Genomic DNA, 19,409 nt, shown 5'->3' on the forward strand with positions numbered 1-19,409 from the left:
TTCACAAAATTTGTGTCGGACAAAGGAAGCAGATACCGTGAGCTGCTTTGGAGATGTGATTCAGGGACTCTGTCAGGCTAGAGGGAAGAAGTTGCAAGTGGTTAATGTCAGCAAGACTGTAATAGGATCAAGATGGAGTCTGTCTTCTGCTCTCCCAGCCCTGCGTTTGTGTGACTGGAGGATTCTGACTGGAGGTAATGCCGCATGTGCCATGACAGGAACTCCTCTAATTCTGTGACAGATTCCTGGGATGGGAGAGATTTGAAGACCATGTTCCTGTTTACTGGCTTCTTGGGGTTTTACTCACAGATCCTCTCAGGTACAGGATGTAGGGCTGCAGCATTTTATATTGTGAGTAGTGTTTAAAAAAAAAAAAAAAGTTTTCCTACTGAGGGGAGGACAGTTTGAAATCTTTACATTCATCTTGCTCTCAGAAGAGATCTTTTGCAAGAAGGGCAGAGGTATTTGGATGAAGTCGTGCCTACACATTTAATAGAGTGGGAAAGCTGTAGAGGAGGAAGAAAACTGTTTTCTTTCCTTGCTTTTCTTTCTTTTTCTTTTTCTTTTTTTTTTTTCTTTTCTTAATTCATCAGCAGTGTGGGATAGAGAAAGCTCTAGGACTTTATGACTCTCCAGCTAATCACCTCAAGAGCTTTGACAAACTCCCTTCAGTTCTGTGTAAAATCAGAACTCCTCAGTCGCCCAGGCGGGCTCTGCTCTGCCCCCCTCCCTCTGCTTCGTGCACTCTTTCTCACATGCACTCCTCAGAGGCAGGAAATGCTTCCCAGGCAATCTGGGCCTGCTTGTGGAGGCCCCTTTCGCAAGACATCAGTCTGAACTGAGTGGACAGAAGTCCCTAGGAACGCCTCGACAGACTCCTGCGTGAGCCCAGGCCCCCTCCAGCTGCAGACGGTGTTTTTGTGAGAATCCCGCTCTGCGTTAAAAACTGCTTAGAATAGAGCCATGATCTCAACCACGAAATGTGAACTTATATTTTGGAGGAGCTCACGGGGACGGACTTCTTTCCTCGCCTGAGTGTTGAACAATGTCACGCCTGGGCGTTTCAGCTGCTGCTCCTCGTCTAGGTAAGACGCTGGGGACTCTCTTGTCTTTATGCTTTGAGGCGGTGGTGGAAGAGGCAGAAAGTTTGACAGAAACATTAGCTTCGTGCACGGAGTGGTGGTTTCCTATGTTTGGGAGCTAAGCTAGGAAATCTGGAAGTGGAAAATGTTTAGGGAGGGGAAAACTGCGAGTCAGAATTGTTTTAGCACAATGTCAGTTCTTCAAAGAGGCTCCGGAGAGGTTTTACTCTTTTCCTCCACAAACTGAGATTTTAGTTTAATTCCTTTTTATCTTACCTTTTTAATGAATAAGACCAGGCTTCCTAGTGCATGGCATAATACAAAAACAAATACATATTCTCACCCTTAAGTGTGAGGTGTAGACGATTTCTTTTGATCTCCCCTTCCTTTGCCAAGAGGGAGAATAGGTAGCACCAGAGTGACTTTTCTTAATAATGAATCCCCGAAGAATATTCTATGTGTCCTGTAAAGTATGAAGATAGGACTCCTCAGTACTTCCCCAAAATAGTTTTGACCACAGTGCAGGCTGTTAATGTACAGCTTAAAGCTTTCATTAAAAAAAAAAAGAAAGGTAAACACATGAAACTTCAAAAATTATTTCCATCCTAAATACTATTTGATCTGACTTTTAAAAATTTAAGTATTAGAATTGGATTTAGTTTGTATTAACTTTCCTGGATTCCCTGCTCAGGTCATATTTGTGTGAACATTTTTGAAGAATTGAAGTAAATCTCAATGACAGTGACATTCAGTATTATTATTTTAAGGCAGCTGGAAATCACTGCAATCACATGAAAAACCAATCATGTATTCATAATTCATACAGTCATAAAATTAGATTTCCACTGGGCTGTAGGTATCTTAAATGTCTAAACATGCAATATATGAAGACAGAAATCTAGCAATGATTGAAATAAAATGAACTTATAATGTAAAACATACTGTTGCATTTATACTTCTGAAGAATTAAAAATGAAAATAATTATTTTATAGGAATTATGTGGAATGATATGTGAAGGGGATAGATATTCGTATATATTTCCAAATCAATTAGATGAACACAAAATATCATAATGAAAGATGAGAGCTGTTTGACAGTTGGATCATAAGAAATCAAGTGTTTTAATCCCAAGCTTTTACACAGTACAAGGTGACCATTTGTTGTATTAGCTAACTTACTATTGGATTCTATGCTAGTATAAGTTATCTTGATATATTTTAACTATCCACTAACAATTTAAGATGTGTTAAAACATTTAAATATGATTTAAAAAAAATCTTGTTCAGCATGTGAAAAATAAAGTGCTGGCTTCTCAGAATTATGATTTAATAAAATCCCTGAAAAGAATTTCGAAGAACGAAAGAACATAAGAGACCACTTCAAACACTGTCCTTAGGTTGCTTCAGAGAGCTGAGGAATGACATTCAAAAGTGACCTGTCCAAGGTCACACTGCTAGCTAGTAGAAGAGATGACAGTGGAACACCACCTCACAATTCAGAGATCATTCTACTACATCCTCTTGCTCTCAAATAATAATCATGCTGAACGAAGTATGAATATATCCAGTAGAAGGCTACTTTTTGACAGAAAATCGTAGTACCACTTTAAAAAATAAGAAAGGCTCAAAGTTGCCACCCATGTATAGTATGGGGGGGAGGATCATGGTTTTAAAAAAAGAACCAAATTCATCCAAGTAATGAAATATTCTCATATGTAAAAGTTTTCTCCTGCCTTCAACAAACACTTCAGTGGAGTAACTCTTTGGTGACCATTTTGTTATATTTCATATTTATGCCAAGAAAATCAATCCATATGCTAATAGTTATATTAATTTTAAACTGATGTTTCTTAAGAGAGTAGTGTCAGAAAGGAACTTGTCTGATTGATATCCTCCTGTTCAAATGGTATCATAACCAGTCTGTCCCAACCAGTGACATTCAGAGATTTTACTTCCCCCTAGCAGAATTGGTTTAAGGATCTCAGGTACACAGATATTGTTTCTTTTATCTAACCTACAGCTCTATTGCTGTAGCTTCTTTCCAGTTTTATGGGTTTTTCCTCAGTGGAAATATGGAAAACCGAAATGGACATAAGAAATCATAAGTATACATTTGTGGGTCAAATAAAGCCAATTCCTTTCATCTTCCCTTGTACAGCTTATTTTCAATCCTTTAATTGGTTCATATATCTACTCTGAGCCTTCTACAAAGTCCTTTAGTTGTAGAATATAGAATTTCTTACAGTATATAAATACATGTCTGACCGGTGTAGTGTAAAATGAGAGAGTTGGCTGCTTAAGTTGCATCATACTTCATATATGACAGTAGATGTTGCCAGGCACACTGAACACTGCCCTTTCCAAGGCAAGAAACTTTCTCACAAAATGCATATATGTCATTTCTATTGCATGCCATTTCTTAGAATGTGTGTCATGATCCCTTTTCCCCCATTTTTATGAACCAGATTGAATTTCCTGATGTTATTACACTTTAAAGATGCATTATTCAACACTTTCAGTGTCTCTATCCTACAATTATTGGAATGAGGAATCAGTGAAATAAAGCAGTAGCCTAGATAACTGACTGCACGGTGACAAGAGAGCCTAGCAAAAGAGAATACATCATTTTATTATTTTCTTAAGAATCTTATAATTTAAAAGGAGGATTTTTTCTGACCACACTTAAACCTGCCCATACCATACACCTCATTATCAAGACTGTAGGCATGCTTTAATCTCACTCATAGAGGATTGGGTCTTGTAGGCTTTAAACAAGTCTGTATTGGGGACATTTTAAATTAATCCTTTGTTTTGATCTTGTTTCTTCTTGGAGAATGAATGAATTAGTATATGATCTTACAATAAGAATATTTCTATAGAAATCGTTACAGTACAACAAATTTCCAAAGAGCTGGTCTAGACCTGGATCAGAGAATTTTATGATAAAAATAGAGACTTGCCAGTAATTGTACATGAGAATTTAAAGAGGGTGTGAGAAAAGTAAAAACCACCACACTTGAAGGAATTGGCTTGACTGTTGTACCTTCCTCCCACATTGAATGATAAGCCCCTTATGTCTACAACTTAAACCAATCAAGTTTGGAAAGAAGTCCAACTCCAGATTGACTTTGGTGTGGATATAGGGATTTACTTCCATGGTTCTATTTTGGTGTTAAATTGCTAGTCAGTTCATAGAGTTTTGAGAAACAGATGGACTTAGTTTTTAATGAAACTAAACAGAATAAAGGTGAATTTAGACCTAGTTAAAAAGAGATTGGTTGATTTTGATTGAGTAGATTATAGAATATGCAAATCAAGTTGAAAAGATTAAATAAGGACTTGCGTGCAAAAAATAGTGGGAAGGCGATGCAAACCGTGTTCATATAAATGTGCTCATTAATTAAGGTAGATGGGTAGAAAAAATTATTGTACTCATTGTACATGTAAAAAGGTTGTTTTGTATTAGACTAGATTAACAAAGTGTTTCAGCAATACAATTCAAATAATTCAAAAAAAAAAATCAATCCTATCATGGAAATGAGTTGGAAAGGAAGTAGGAAGATCAGAGCAAGTTTAGAAATTCAATGTTTCTTGTTATTCTCAGACATAAACATATCCTAGCATGTCAGATGCAGTCAATACCTGTTTTGTCAATAATCATTTATGGAATAAATCGGAGGGAAAGAGGAAAGAAAGGAAAGCAAAACTGGTGTAAAGAGAGGGCATTGTGGGACTTTTTTTTTTTTTTTTAATTTTCCAGACATCCTGCGATGATAATTTTTACAGGGGAAAGAAGATAAGAGGTTGTCAAGAATCATCAGAGCCTCAGGCCAAAGGTTAACAACATTCTCATAAGAAGACGTTACAAATTCATTAAAAACCAGAGGGAAGCATGAGCATCCAGAAGTAGTTTAAAAGTAAAAATTACGTGAAACCAGTGACAGCAGAGCTCTAGTGAATTTTCCACAATTTAAATGGGGTGGTGAACTGAAAAACTCCTGGGCAGAGACCAAAAACTGGCTCTGATTTGTATCTTTGCCACTTGATGTTCTGCAATGTGAAGCTTGCCCCATAACTACTTTGAGCTTCTGCTTTTTATTGGTAAAGCAAGGAAGATAGTGAGAACAGTTCTATCATTGGGTCATTTTGAGCATCCCATGAGATTTTATATGGGCAAACTGTTTTGCACACAGTATAACAAACAAATCTTTGTTTAGAAAAGCATAGGTCAGTTAGTCAAGGAAGGAAGAAAGACTCATGGTATTTCACATTTTGGTCAAATTGCTCTTTTATATTGAAACAACATGGGCATGCAAGGGATAGTTGTGTCTCACACCCAGCCATGGATTCTGCAGCTAAAATCAATCAAAACTAAAGGAGTCACCGTTTTCAGCAGCAACAGCATCCTGTCCCCAAACATCTAGTGAATTCTCTCACAATATGCATTGGATTGAATGTTCTATGCGTATCGCTAGCTTAGTATTATTATTTTAGCTTAATACTATTATTTTCCTCTCAACAAAACTTTTTGTTATTCCCATTACGGAGGTGAGAAAACTGAGGAACACAAAATCTAGGTAACTAATCCAAATCACTGGGGGTGTGGGGGAAGGAATGGTTCTTTAACAGGCATCTTACCTCCACAAAAAAGTGGAGATCGTAACTTTTGCCACTGGTAGGTATTTGACCTTGAGCTGGTTACTAAGTCCTACCAAAATTCCTCCCTATAAAATTAAGGCAGTGACAGCAACTACTCTACGGAGTATTTGTGAGTACTATTACCAAGGGAGATGGTGTAAGAGAACAGTACCTGACCCACAGTAAATGCTTAGTAAATGGAAGTCCTTTGTTACTGTTCCTATTATCATGATCAGAAGTTTTCAATGTGCCTGCTATTAGTTGGGTATATAGAAGAACACTTGGAAATCAAAACAAGCCCCACTGGGCATAGGTACATGATAAAGTAAGATGAGAATTACAGATATTAAGCACAGCAGGCAAAGTTGATGGCAGAGGCATCAACACTTGGTGGGATAGTGACCTAACAGAATAGCTAAGTTCCCAGTGATGTCATGTTCCCAATTTCAGTGGAAGTCATACTTTTTGAAGAAGAGAAATCTCAGTATTCTCTTGGCATGTAGCAAGCCAAGCACCTGGGTGGGTGTAGCCATATTTTTCATTTGCAGTAAGTGATTACTGTGTCTGTTAGAGGGTTCTTAGAAATGATAGCAAAGCTAAAAATAGAAAGTGGCCACTTAAAGCAAAGACACAGCTCACCATGCTGATGATAAAGCATTATAATCCATGTCCCTTGTTGAATAGAAACACTGCTTTGCCATTCAAAAACAAAAAGCAACCAAGTTCTTGATGACAAATTTAACTCTAAACTATTTCCTTTCACATGAAAAATTTCAACTGGAGCAAGTTCAGAACAAAGACAATACTTTTCTTTGGTTATAGGGGTTTGGTAGAAAAAAGATACTAAGGCAAAAACCCAAATGGTTAATTATTAGTGAGTTTATTTGCAGAAATAGCTAAGCTATGGTATAGTTCTAAATGTTCGAAGGATTCTGCCTAGGATGGAACACTATCATTGAGAAAACCATGTACTTTTATAAAATAAAATGGGGAAACCCAAAGAAAATACACATAGCTAGAAATTACTGCATCCATGATGCAATCTTTTTCCCCATGATGGTATGAATTTGGGGAATCTTTTGGAAATCAGCTATCCCCCAAAAGGTCTTAGTGATATCGGGCAAATATTATGAAGTTTTCCAAGATTTCCTCAAATTACATGTGGGTGACTTAAGAAAACTTTTAGAGACTCTGCAGAGCTGGCTGACCTGAGCTGTAAGGGGTAATAAGTTAACACTGCCAGGATCTGGGCTCCTCCCTGCAAAAAAAAAAAAAAAAAAATCAGAAATTACTGAGGCTGGATTACATAGCAGGAACCTGAAGGTAAAAATAGGGCACCACAGGAATAATAATTTTTGCAATTTTAGAAACCTGATTTTTTACGATGAGCTGACTTCTAGTGAACTGAACAGAGTTCATTGTCACATTTGTCTAATTCCTGGAATCTTTGACTGTGAAAGCTAGGTATAAGAAAAAATTTTCCATGCTTAGTAAAGTTGAGATATACATAAAAGTAGATGAATCTTAAAAGAATATTTTAAATTGGATACCTGCTTCTTCCTTTTTCTTCTAAAGACCAGAAATGATGGAGACCTGGATGTATCTTTTGGAAAAAGTAATATAATGCTTATTCCCCTGGCTTAGTTCATTATGGGTGGTTTCTTCTATAATTGACTATTTTTTTTTAATATCCAGACAGCCCAAATACATGGAAGCTATTCCATATATAATATTTTAAGCTTCAATAATTTACCAATACAGAATTTCAATAAAGGGCACTTGGGTGGCTCAGTTGGTTAAGCATCTGTCTGAGCGTCTGCTCAGGTCATCCCAGGGTCCTGAGTTCAAATCCCACATCAGGCTCCCTGCTCATCAGGAAGACTCCTTCTTACTCTCCCTCTGCTGCTATCCCTGCTTGTGCGCTCTCTCTCTCTCTCTCTGTCAAATAAATAATTTTTTTTTAAAGAGAATTTCAATACGAGTTTGTTTTCCACAGACAACTAATGAGGCATAATGAGTAAATTCCGACATCTGACAAAATATGCAAAAGTAAATGGGTAATGATTTTGTGAAGAATTAGAATGCAGATTGCTACCAAAGAACGAAAATCTGCACGAAATCATATGAAGATAAATTCCTGCATCATATTATTAAAGGTCTCTCTCTCTCCCACAGTCTATTTCTAGCCGTTTCTGATTTGGATTAGACAACATGAATATTTTAAAGGAAAAGCACCAATTGTCTTTTGCTAAAAGTTGGCTACTCTGACCCCTGAGTAGACTCATAGAAATGCTTTTTTAAAATGTGTTATCTTTTTTGGCTATTTGTTCCTGCATTTACATAAAGGAATTAGGAAGAGTCGTCTCTGCCCCCGCTTTCTTACAGCTCCTGAGCATCTTGAAATGAAAGATCAGTTTGGCAATGAAAAGCATTCCTCTTCATGTTATCACTGAGCTGGGGGAGCAGTGGGAAGATACCCAAATGTGCACAATTTGGTTCGCTAGATAATTCGTTCCTTGACAGCTCCATCAAGAAAACAAATTTCATTCTGGCCTTTGCAAATGTTCACTGTAGTGAAGATTTACTTTGAAACTAACGAGCACACATTTGAAGAAATCTATTAAGTTGTGGTCATGTCTATGTTGTTGCTTCTGTTCTAGTTGTCTAATTTAGTTCTAAAGTGGTCTGGAGGCCTTTTCTTTTTTTTTTTTTCTTTTTTTTTTTTAAAGATTTTATTTATTTATTTGTCAGAGAGAGAGAGAGAGAGAGAGGGAGTGAGCACAGGCAGGCAGAGAGGCAGGCAGAGTCAGAGGAAGAAGCAGGCTCCCTGCCGAGCAAGGAGCCCGATGTGGGACTCGATCCCAGGACACTGGGATATGACCTGAGCCGAAAGCAGCTGCTTAACCAACTGAGCCACCCAGGCGTCCCTGGAGGCCTTTTCTATTTGCAAATGTGACTCCCTGAGAGGAGACTAAGACACATAAAGATTGAAAATCATGATAGGATGTTCAGATTCCCAGTGTCTCCATTTTGCTGACTTATCATATTAGCCACAAAGTTGGTCAATGTAGAAATGTTCTTTTCTCTGCTCAGATGCATTCTGTATTCTTGTAAGAGTGCCTTTTTGAGAGCTGAAACCACTTGCAATTAAAAGGAGGTTATTTTCCTCACATCTTTTCTTCTTGCCCCCAGTGACTGAGAATATGCTATGTGGTAGATATTACACATAGATATGCTGTAAAGGAGTTGTAAGAAGGAAAACATGACCTAGAAATTCAACATGGGATGGGTAATGAAGAAGACCCTAAGGGAAACCAAAGCAACTGAGGCCACCTAAGGAGAGAGGAAAATAAAGAGAAAATGTCAGTACTATTACGCTTTTATTTTCCCTTCTATTAAATACATAGAATCTGTGTGAAGGTGTTTTAAAACAACCTGGGAGCCAATTACCTGTGTGTGTGTACATATATTTTTAAATTTTTATTTTTGTATGTGTATACATATATATGTCTATGTATGTCATTTGTGTTCTGAAAGGTTACAATGAGATACACATGTTTAAAGGTCTAAGGGGTTGAATGAGAAAAATTGCCATCTTGCTAAGTACTATGATGGGGTGTCCAGAAGAAGTTGAAATAATGCAATGGAGAATTTCTCTTTTCATATGCATTTACTCAATTAAAGTTATTTACATCTTACTTTTTGTATCTTAAAACTTCTGTTCAGTTAACATTTTAGAAGGCTATAACTAAGAGGATTACCAAGAATATTTTTTTCCTGACTTGCAGGAGTTCTTAAAAGAGTTGGGGGAAGAAAAAGACCATTAAAAAAATCACCCAAGAACCTTATGGAAAATTGCATGACATTATTGGCCCAAAATAAATACCCAAACTGGCACCTTTACTGTGCAAATGGAAGGAGAAAGATATATTTGTACTTGTGAGGGGGTGATACGGAGACGGTGGGAGGAAACACAGGGAATATTTGGGTCCTATTAGACATATTATAGAGGAAATGTAGATGTATTTACCTATCAACTCAATCTTAAAATTACTGCTGTGGAACATATTAAAATATAGTTTAAATTTAGGCCATTATATAACATGCTTTCTGAGATTCCAAAATTTTTCTTTGCCTCAAGCAAATAACACAAAGAACTATAACAGTGTAAACTGTTTTTGGCTGTTTTCCCTGTTACCTCTGTATTTCTAAACAATATGATTATACTGTATTTTTCCCATTTTAGTCATTATCTGTTAAATTCCTATTATGAAAAATGAAGAGTCAGCTCTCTGAGATGATTCTTCCCAGCATCCCTAACCTCAACTCCTACAAAAATTTTATGCTTCAAAAATAGTTGCTTTCATAATTTTTTTGTTAAGTCAGTATTTGCTGTTTGCATTATTTGGCTACACAAAAAAATCACAGCTACACCAGGTCATGTACTATGATTATATTTCCTTTCTTTTAAAACCCTGTGTTTCCTGGAGGTAATAATTGATTTTTTGTTTTCTGTGTAAATATTACTAACTCTTCCACCAAAATTGTTTGACTTTATTATAAATTCCTCTTATTGTGGCCACATACCTCATATAATCTATTATTTCCATGGTTTTTTCCTTAGAGACATCTCTTGTAGAGAACTTTAGGATTTATGTGAAATGATTGCCTGCTCGGCCTGCTACATAAATTTCATCCTAGAAATCCCATGCCCTGGTCTTTGTGTTGAGTTTCTGACTCCCTTGACTCCATGTCTTCTCCATTTTATTTATTCTTTTATTTGGATAGAACTATCCCTCCAGTAGTTTCTTGAGAAGAGGGGGAAATTTTTAAAGGTAGATTAAAATTAGGTAGATTAAAATAAAATAAAAATAAGGCAATTTAAAAATAAGGTAGATATAAGTTCCCATCAGAATTTTGAAGATACATTTGCCTGTCTTGTTTCCAATTTTGCTATTAAGAAATCCAATAACATTGGGATTCCCAATGCATAATGTATAACCTCTTTTCTCTTTTTCTCTGATAACATATATGTTTATTTGCTTACCTCTAAAGTTCTGAAATTTCACAATAATGTTTCTTGGTGTGGTATATTTTTATTTCTTGTATTATTTCATACTTCACAGATTTTCTTGAATCTGAAGACAGGTCTGTGAATTTTTCTGAAAAAAAAAAAAATTTCTTTTAAATCTCTCCCCTCAATTTTCTCTGAATGCACCTGAGAAATGTGGTTCCCCTCCCAGGTGTCAAATGGGTTTTCACATTGTTAGTAATTCTCTGGAGTTTATTGTTGCCTCTGCCATTTTTCCCAAAGAGGTGATTCTAGAACGGTGAAACTCTGAACCTCAGGTTGTTGTGGAGGCAGGAAATTTACCACAGAGGGCGTCGTTTAGGGATTTTCTCCTCTGGAAGTCCTACCTAACATTTCCATCATCCCACAGACTCACTATTGAAAAAGAAGGATGGATGGATGGAAGGAAGGAAGAGAGGGAGGAAGGGAGAGAAAGAGAGAGAAAGAAAATAGAAGGAAGGAACGAAGGGAGGAAGGAAGGAAAAGAGAAAGAAAGCAGAAGGAAGGAAGAAGAAAGGAGAAACTGATGACCCTCTGCTTTATGTTAAAACTTACATGGAATTTGTGGTCATGAGAAGACTTACTATTTTTCTCTACATGAGTTTCTCTCATAAAATTGTAAGCTCATTTAGGAAAGATGGAATATATATTATTTAGGTCTACATTGTCAACGTTTAGCAGAGTGTCTGTGGCCCAGTGGGCATTAAATAAACAAGTACTGGAGAACTGATCTTGGCCAGCCAGCGCTGCTGTCAGTTCTTCCTTCCTGCCCACTTGATTTCAGCCTCCAGTGCTTTAATTGCATCGTATTCTCCCAGACTATAGAATGAGCAATGGTGATTATCATCGGAATCGTCTTCTCTAAGGACACTCCAAAGGCCAAAATACATAGTATGTGTTTATTTCAGAAGCAGGTGCAAAGGAGAGCGTGGTCATTTGATATGGGATGCAGGTCAGTGATTCTCAAACTAGAACATCTCCAATTGATGTCGTTTAGTATGACAATATTTAATTTCAGTTAACTTTAAAATACCATATACTGGGATGCCTGGGTGGCTCAGTTGGTTAAGCAGCTGCCTTTGGCTCAGGTCATGATCCCAGCGTCCTGGGATCCAGTCCCACATCAGGCTCCTTGCTCAGCAGGGAGCCTGCTTCTGTCTCTGTCTCTGCCTGCCACTCTGTCTGCCTATGCTCGCTCTCTCTCTCTCTCTCTCTCTGACAAATAAATAAATAAAATCTTTGTTAAAAATAAATAAATAAATAAATAAAATACTGTTTGGCACAAAATGCTTATGTTAAGGAGTGGTGTTACAAAATTAACTCAAATAATAAATTTGAGATTAATTTGTGTCTAAACATCTTATGCACTAATATCACAAAAAGCAAATTTGGCCATTTTACAAACATTTTCCAGAATTGTTACAACATTAGAGGTACATAGAGTCTCTTGAAATATAGTGGTGTTAGAACACATGCATTTAAGAAGTGAAAAATCCCCATGGAAATTCACTTCATAAAATCAACACCCTGAAATGACCTACACTTTTCCAGATCCCTCATCCAAATCTTCAGCAGCTGAGCTCATTCTGAATGAAAATGCACAAAAAGGATTACCAAGAAAATGTAACAAAAATTTGCAACACAAATAGTCGATAGTTAGAAATATAATTTTAAAGAGAGCAATCTGATGAGGAGATTGATAGGGAAAAATCAGGTCTTTTACAAAGACATATATAACTTATAGGATGGATTCTAGTAAATTCAGATGATTTAGAAAATGAGGCCAATATACTCAGATGCAGCTGACAGTAATCCAGTATTCCCTCTTTATTTTATTTTATTTTATTTTGTTATGTTATGTTATGTTAGTCACCATACAGGACATCATTAGTTTTGATGTAGTGTTCCATGATTCATTATTTGCGTATAACACCCAATGCTCCATGCAATCCATGCCCTCCTTAATACCCATCACTGGGCTCATCCATCCCTCCAACCCCTTCCCTCTGAAACCCAGAGTCCATAGTCTGTACGTAGTCTCTCATGGTTCCTCTCCCCCTCCAATTCCTCCCCTTCATTTTTTTCTTCCTTCTTCTAATGGCCTTTGTGCTATTCCTTATGTGCCACATGTTAGTGAAATCATATGATGATTGTCTTTCTCTACTTGACTTATTTCACTTAGCATATCCCCTCTGGTTCCATCCAAGTCTATGCAAATGGTGGGTATTCCTCCTTTCTGATGGCAGAGTAATACTCCATTATATATACAGACCACATCTTCTTTACCCGTTCGTCTATTGAAAGGCATCTCAGCTCCTTCCAAAGCTTGGCAGTTGTGGACATTGGTGCTATGAATATTGGGGTGCATATGGCCCTTCTTTTCACTACATCAGTATCTTTAGGTTAAATATCCAATAGTATGATTGCCAGGTCAGAGGGTAGCTCTATTTTTAACTTTTTGAGAAACCTCCACACTGTTTTCCAAAGTGGCTATACCAACTTGTATTCCCATCAACAGTGTAAGAGGGTTCCCCTTTCTCCACATCCTCTCCAACATTTGTTGTCTCTTGCCTTGTCAATTTTTGCCATCCTAACTGGTGTAAGGTGATATCTCAGTGTGATTTTGATTTGAATTTCCCTGATGGCTAATGATGTTGAACCCTCTTCTTAATACTCTGTTCAGGCTTTAGCTCATGGGGGCAGATTTTAACTATCAAGCTTATAAACAATATTTAAATAGGAAGTGTGAATAACAAGGTTTGAAGAGAGAAAATTTTAAAAAATCTATCAGACCACAGGATATGGAATGAGCACTGAAAATAGAGAGATGTTGGTCATAAGGATCATAAGGAAATTTTTTTGTCTTAAAAAATATAGACACTATACATTCACAGGAATGATTTGGAAATGTCCAAAGAACCTAGATGAGCAGGACAGGAGTTAATGCTTTCATGTATTCAAATCTACCTAATTTACCATCTCTCTTAGCAACTAGACAGCTTTAGAACTTGTCAAACTGTCTTCCTTTGACATTATAAAAACACTCGCCTATTTGCCAAGGTTGAGTGAAGTCAATTAATATTATGGTAAGGTCCTAAGGGTAAACCTTTTCTGTAATCCCTTACCCCAAGGAGTTAATAAAACTCAATTTCTTTTTAGTAAAAGAAATGAATCCAGAATTTAGTCTCAACTTAAATGTGAATGTGGCTTAGGAATGACACAGTAATACCACTTGGCATTTCTTAAGTTAGCCTGCTCTCTCTACACTGGATAAAAATAAAGAAAAGAAAGCATCTAAAACAGAACCGCCCTATTACAACCCAAATTTGCCCATGAAAGCAGAAATTTTCTGGCCTGCATCTATGCGTTTTTTCCACTTTCCGTAGCCTCCCACACTATAATGACTTATGCATGGAATTTGGGGACTTTATATTTTCTTTTGAGTGCAGAATGAATGCCAACATGGAAAATGTGCAGGCTGACCATTTTCAAATGGTCACAGACCTTTGAGGGAACCCGATAGTATCCAGAAAGATATTTTGTTGGGCTAGGGTACCAAATCTAGTATATTCCTTAACTCTGCTGGTCTTCATAGGATTGGAATATTTACCTTTCTGGCAAGTGCTTAGTCAGAATACCTTGAAATTTTTGGTAGGGACTCAGAATCCTGTTCAGTAGACTGAAGTGACCCAAAACCAGCACAGCAGTTAATCTTGTTTATGGCCGAAATCAATAAGCCAATCCATGTTATGTGCTGACAGTTCTTGTGTGAAGGAAAAACTCGAAGTGCCCGCTCTTTTGAATGGGATTTTTCTTTTATGGTCCAATAATTTGGTTTCATTATGGGACAACGTTTGGACTAGTCATTTTTGTAAAGTTCAGTTTACATTGGTATAATTTGTTTCCTTGAACGAAGGGTTTGAATAATTCAAGGCAAAAAGGAGAAGGCTACCTAGAATGTGTTTATATTTTACCTTATCTCAGGCCTGGTTTTTCTGGTTTACTTACATTTTTATGGCCAAATTCTAACAGCAGTACACAAACTAAACTCCTTAGAAGCCAAAAAGAATGCGACTGAAATTTCTGAGGAATTGTCCCAATTGTTTTAGCATGCTCACAACTTCCTTTTGGTTCTCTGAATTCCTGACTGAGGAGTTGAGATTTTATATGTACTAAAGCTGGGGGGGAGGGAAGGAGCGCAGGTAGAATCTCCTTCCATGGAAACAGTGATGTTTGTTGACAAAATCAGATCCAGGGCCTAGTTTGAATCCTGGCCTACTTCCTGGATGTTTGACCTTGAGCAACTAATATAATGTCTCTAAGCTTCAGCAAAACAAGCTTGCTAGCTAGTAGTAGTAGCTGTGATAAGTGTGTGTGTAAATGTATTTATCCTAGGGCATGGTCAGTGGTCTATGTTACACTTTCTTATGAATTATGTGTTAATAGGAGCTACACTAGATTTTTTCCATGCTTCTTAGTCACTCCTTGGAGTAAATACATCCTGGGAGTTTGCTCTTTCAGAAACTGAGACATTGCATATGCTGTCTCTATGGCTCTGATTTGGCATGAACAGACCCCTGGTATTCTTTGCTGCAATTCAAACCAAGCAGCAAATAAATTTCTTTTTTATTTTATTTTATTTTATTTTATTTATTTGACACAGAGAGAGAGATCACAAGTAGGCAGAGAGGCAGGCAGAGAGAGAGAGAGGAGGAAGCAGGCTCCCAACTGAGCAGAGAGCCTGATGCAGGGATCAACCAAGGACCCTGGGATCATGACCCAAGCGGAAGGCAGAGGCTTTAACCCACTGAGCCACCCAGGCACCCCTAGCAAATAGATTTCCTTAAGGACTTCTGTTCACAAAAGTAAAGCACAAAAGCGTGGCAGCTAGAGCAACAACTTTCTTCTGGTGAGTTCTATTAAGTACTGTAATGCAAATATGTTCTTAAGGGAGTTTCAAGCATTCAGTACTTAACCTTCATTCATTAGTAGGTCAATTGATCCAGCTGCATTTAAAGTGTTGTCATTGTTTTTTGACCAGAAAGATTAAATACGACCTTTTGTTCTAATAGGAGGCTACTTCTTAAAGAAGTAACATCATTAAAGCCATCAAATAGATGCTCTATAAGATCTCTTAATCTTTCATAGCTCAGATTAAATGCTCTCTTTTCCAACATATATTTTGACTTGAGAATGATGATCCTGAATATATATATATATATATTTTAATTTTTTAATAGGTGGCAAAATGACGAAACTCACTCTCTTCTTGAGTTACTACATATGAAGTCATTTTTCAGCAAGTTCCATCTCCTTTAGTCTCATATGGAACGTATCTCTCTATCTGCTGTTAAACGACGATGACATGTCTGTAGCTATCAGAAAGAGAAGCTGGGAAGAACATGTGACCCAGTGGATGGGACAGCCTTTTAATTCTGATGATTACAACCCAGCATGTCATCATGGACTAGTAGCTGACAGCTTGCAGGCAAGTATGGAAAAAGATGCGTCTTTAAATGTGGATCGTAAAGAGAGGTGTGTTTCACTCCCGGACTGCTGCCATGGTTCAGAGCTGAGAGACTTTCCTGGGAGGCCAATGGGTCACATTTCAAAGGAGGTGGATGAAAATGACAGCCATGAAGGTGAAGATCAGTTTCTTTCTCTGGAGGCCAGCACAGAAACGCTAGTGCATATTTCCGATGAGGATACCGATTCCGATCCATGTGTTACAGATGATAAGCAGATTTTAAGTACCCAAGGACAAAAAATATCAGACCAACATAACAACAGAGGAGCAGGCTCCTCAGGAACGACACTGCCCATCATGGACAATCACCAGAGTGACTCCTGGGGAATGGCAGACGGAGCTGACTTAGCACTGGTAGAAGAAAGAGAGGAGAAGAGAGTTGTTGACGTTGTAAGTAAAAGCCTGGAGCTTTGTAATGAGATAAGCTTAAGTGAAATAAAAGATGCATCTAATAAAATAAATGTGTGTGACTCTTCGAATGTGAAAGATATTGTGCCTGAGAAGCAATTGCTTAATTCTGCTGTAATTGCTCAGCAACGAAGGAAACTTGACTTCCCTAAAGATGAACATGAAAGAAACACCTGCAGTGTAGTACAGGACAAGTTCTTGGCTCTTCCTTGCGCGGACAGAGGACTGCCATTATTAAAAGCAGATTCTGGAAGCTGCCTTCTGCAACCTCCTTCCTGCACTGGTGGAATGTCAGCTGAAAATGGCCTCGAGAAGAGTGGTTTCTCAGAACATCAAAACAAAAGTCTCCCAAAGGTCAACTCAGGAGAGGGTATGCAGTGTTTACACTTAAAGGAAACTCTGGCCACCCAAGAACCCACGGACAGCCCAGTCAGGCTTCGCAAAAGAAAGGTAAGACACATGCACAGATTATCTGGCTTTGGGGATTTTATAAATATCTTTCTTACCATCACTTATTATTTTGCTCAGATTCAAGAGGTCTGTAAATGTTTCTATTGCTTTATAGTATAGCTGTATAACTCAGAGTATCTTCTTGGAGAAACCATCAAAATACTTAAACATTAAAATACAGTAACAACCTATTCATTTCACTAATATTATTTATAATAGTTTGTGAACATTGTATTCTGGAATTGTGTTGGAGACAGAATTGGTTTGACTTTCTTTAACTGGAATTAAACAGCCACCAGATAGCTTATAGGTCAAGGCCTATCTGAAGAGTATTATCTAATCTTTAGAAAGAAAGAAAGAAAGAAATAGTATTTTCTTTATTGCATATCAATTATTTAGATTTATTTCTTTTTCTCTTTAAAAAGTATATTTTATCATAAGGGGTATCATTCACATGGGGAAAAGGACTCCTTTACATACACAAAGGCAATAGTTTTCCCTACCCCCAAATAAACTGATACTATTTTAAATAATCCTCTGGCACATTTGCCATCATTAGACGTATCAACTTTTCTTTAACTCTTAACCAAAAAGAGCCAATAACTGAAATTATTCTTGATGCCAAGGCCCTTTTACTAATCCTGTAGATGCCATACTCCCCTAAGAAGTTTCCAAGTGAGAGAAGCAAAAATTAGAGTTACAGCACGCATGGTTTAGCTAGTAGACCCTTGGCCAAAGTTTGTCTTATCTTGTAGATTTTCTCCAAATTCTTCCAGCAATGTAGTGCTTACAATCCTTATGAAGTACAAATATGATTTCTTTTATAAATCCAATCTGGTCATTGGCATTGAAAACTCCCTGCAGATTGGGCAACATCCTTCCCCCTCTTATGATAATCATATTAACCCATAATTGCAGTTCTCCTAACACAAAACCAGTGTTCTCAGTTCTGCTCAACTGGGGCTATCTACAATGAGGAAACAAAAATCTCTCTTTTTGCAGGTAAAAAACAAAAAAAAAAGTCTGCTTTCCATAAACTGTGGCTTTGCTAACAAACTAGATCAGTCACATGTTACAAGTTAGTGTAAATGAAGTCAGAGGCTTGACAACAAAGATCAATGTGTTCAAACTATATGAAAACAGAGCATCCTGTGCCTCTGGGAGACTCTTCCTTCCTTTTAGATTGTTTTAAAAGATTAATGCTCCCTAAAGTTGTTATGATTGGCATGCTCTGGTCACTTTTTCAGAAATGTCCATTTATCCTATCAAATCTGTTGGGAATGCAATAATGACATAAGAAATTATTAACTGACCTATGACATAGCTCCCCTAAAATAAGACAAACCCTGCCCAACTGCTGACAGAAACATTAAACATTCCAGAAACATATGCTCACCACTTGGACATTTATATCAATACTAAGAATGCTGGAAAGAATTTGCTCTTGGACATGTCACTGTAGCATAGCTACATTTATGAGAGCTGTAATTATAACCTATTTACAAGCTCTAACTTAAATATTCTATTTTAAGCATTTCATCATTCTAAAGTGTTATGGCATTGTCTGGTGGAATATTTGCTTTGACTCTACAGCTCATTTAGGATGCTTTTTAATAAACAGATTAAATGCAAAATTTCAAGTTTAGGAGTTACTCTGGAAAGGTTTGATTATGGGAGAAGCTTCTATAATCAACATCTGTAGGAATTTCTGTTCTATTTTATACTGAATGAATATTAAAATATCTCTGAACTGGCAAATAGCCATTTTAGAAATTTACCAAAGAAAACAGTAAAACATAAAAATATATGGGCAGAGATGTTCATTATTATATCGTATGTTACTGACAAAAAAGAAACAATCTAAATTTCCACCAATAATGAATGTTTAATTATTGCTTATCTATTGTTGGAATGCTATGTAGCCATGAAAAAGATAGAGTGAGATCTGTGTGCATTAACAGAATAATGCTGAAGTTATAGTATATGTGGAAAAAGGCAGTGGCAGACCACTATGTCTAGCACATACCAACCTCATAGGACAAAATATGCATATATAGATATAAATATAAATGGGGTATAAATCTCTCTATATGATTAAATGTGAAATTCTAGCTAAATTGGGATAAAATTGTTTATAGCAGTTACTTTGAAAGAATGGAATTAAAACTATAGAAGCAGGTGATTTTTCACCTTTTATCCTATATAAGTTTTATAAAAAGTGATAGAATTATGG

At 37.0% G+C, this 19,409-nt stretch overlaps 1 protein-coding gene across 1 annotated transcript in view; it reads left to right on the forward strand.

Moving 5' to 3' along the window:
- The first annotated feature begins 666 nt into the window (after window positions 1-666).
- The window catches only part of DLC1 (DLC1 Rho GTPase activating protein), a 410,622-nt gene continuing 391,879 nt past the window's right edge, over window positions 667-19,409 (forward strand). Inside the window, exons 1-2 of the mRNA XM_032328905.1 lie at window positions 667-1,085; window positions 16,032-17,176. Of these exons, the coding sequence (XP_032184796.1) occupies window positions 16,157-17,176 (1,020 nt within the window). The 5' untranslated portion in view covers window positions 667-1,085; window positions 16,032-16,156. The remainder of the gene's footprint in view (window positions 1,086-16,031; window positions 17,177-19,409) is intronic.

Source organism: Mustela erminea, chromosome 21 (genome assembly GCF_009829155.1).
Source record: "Mustela erminea isolate mMusErm1 chromosome 21, mMusErm1.Pri, whole genome shotgun sequence".
NCBI classification, from domain to species: Eukaryota; Metazoa; Chordata; class Mammalia; order Carnivora; family Mustelidae; genus Mustela; species Mustela erminea.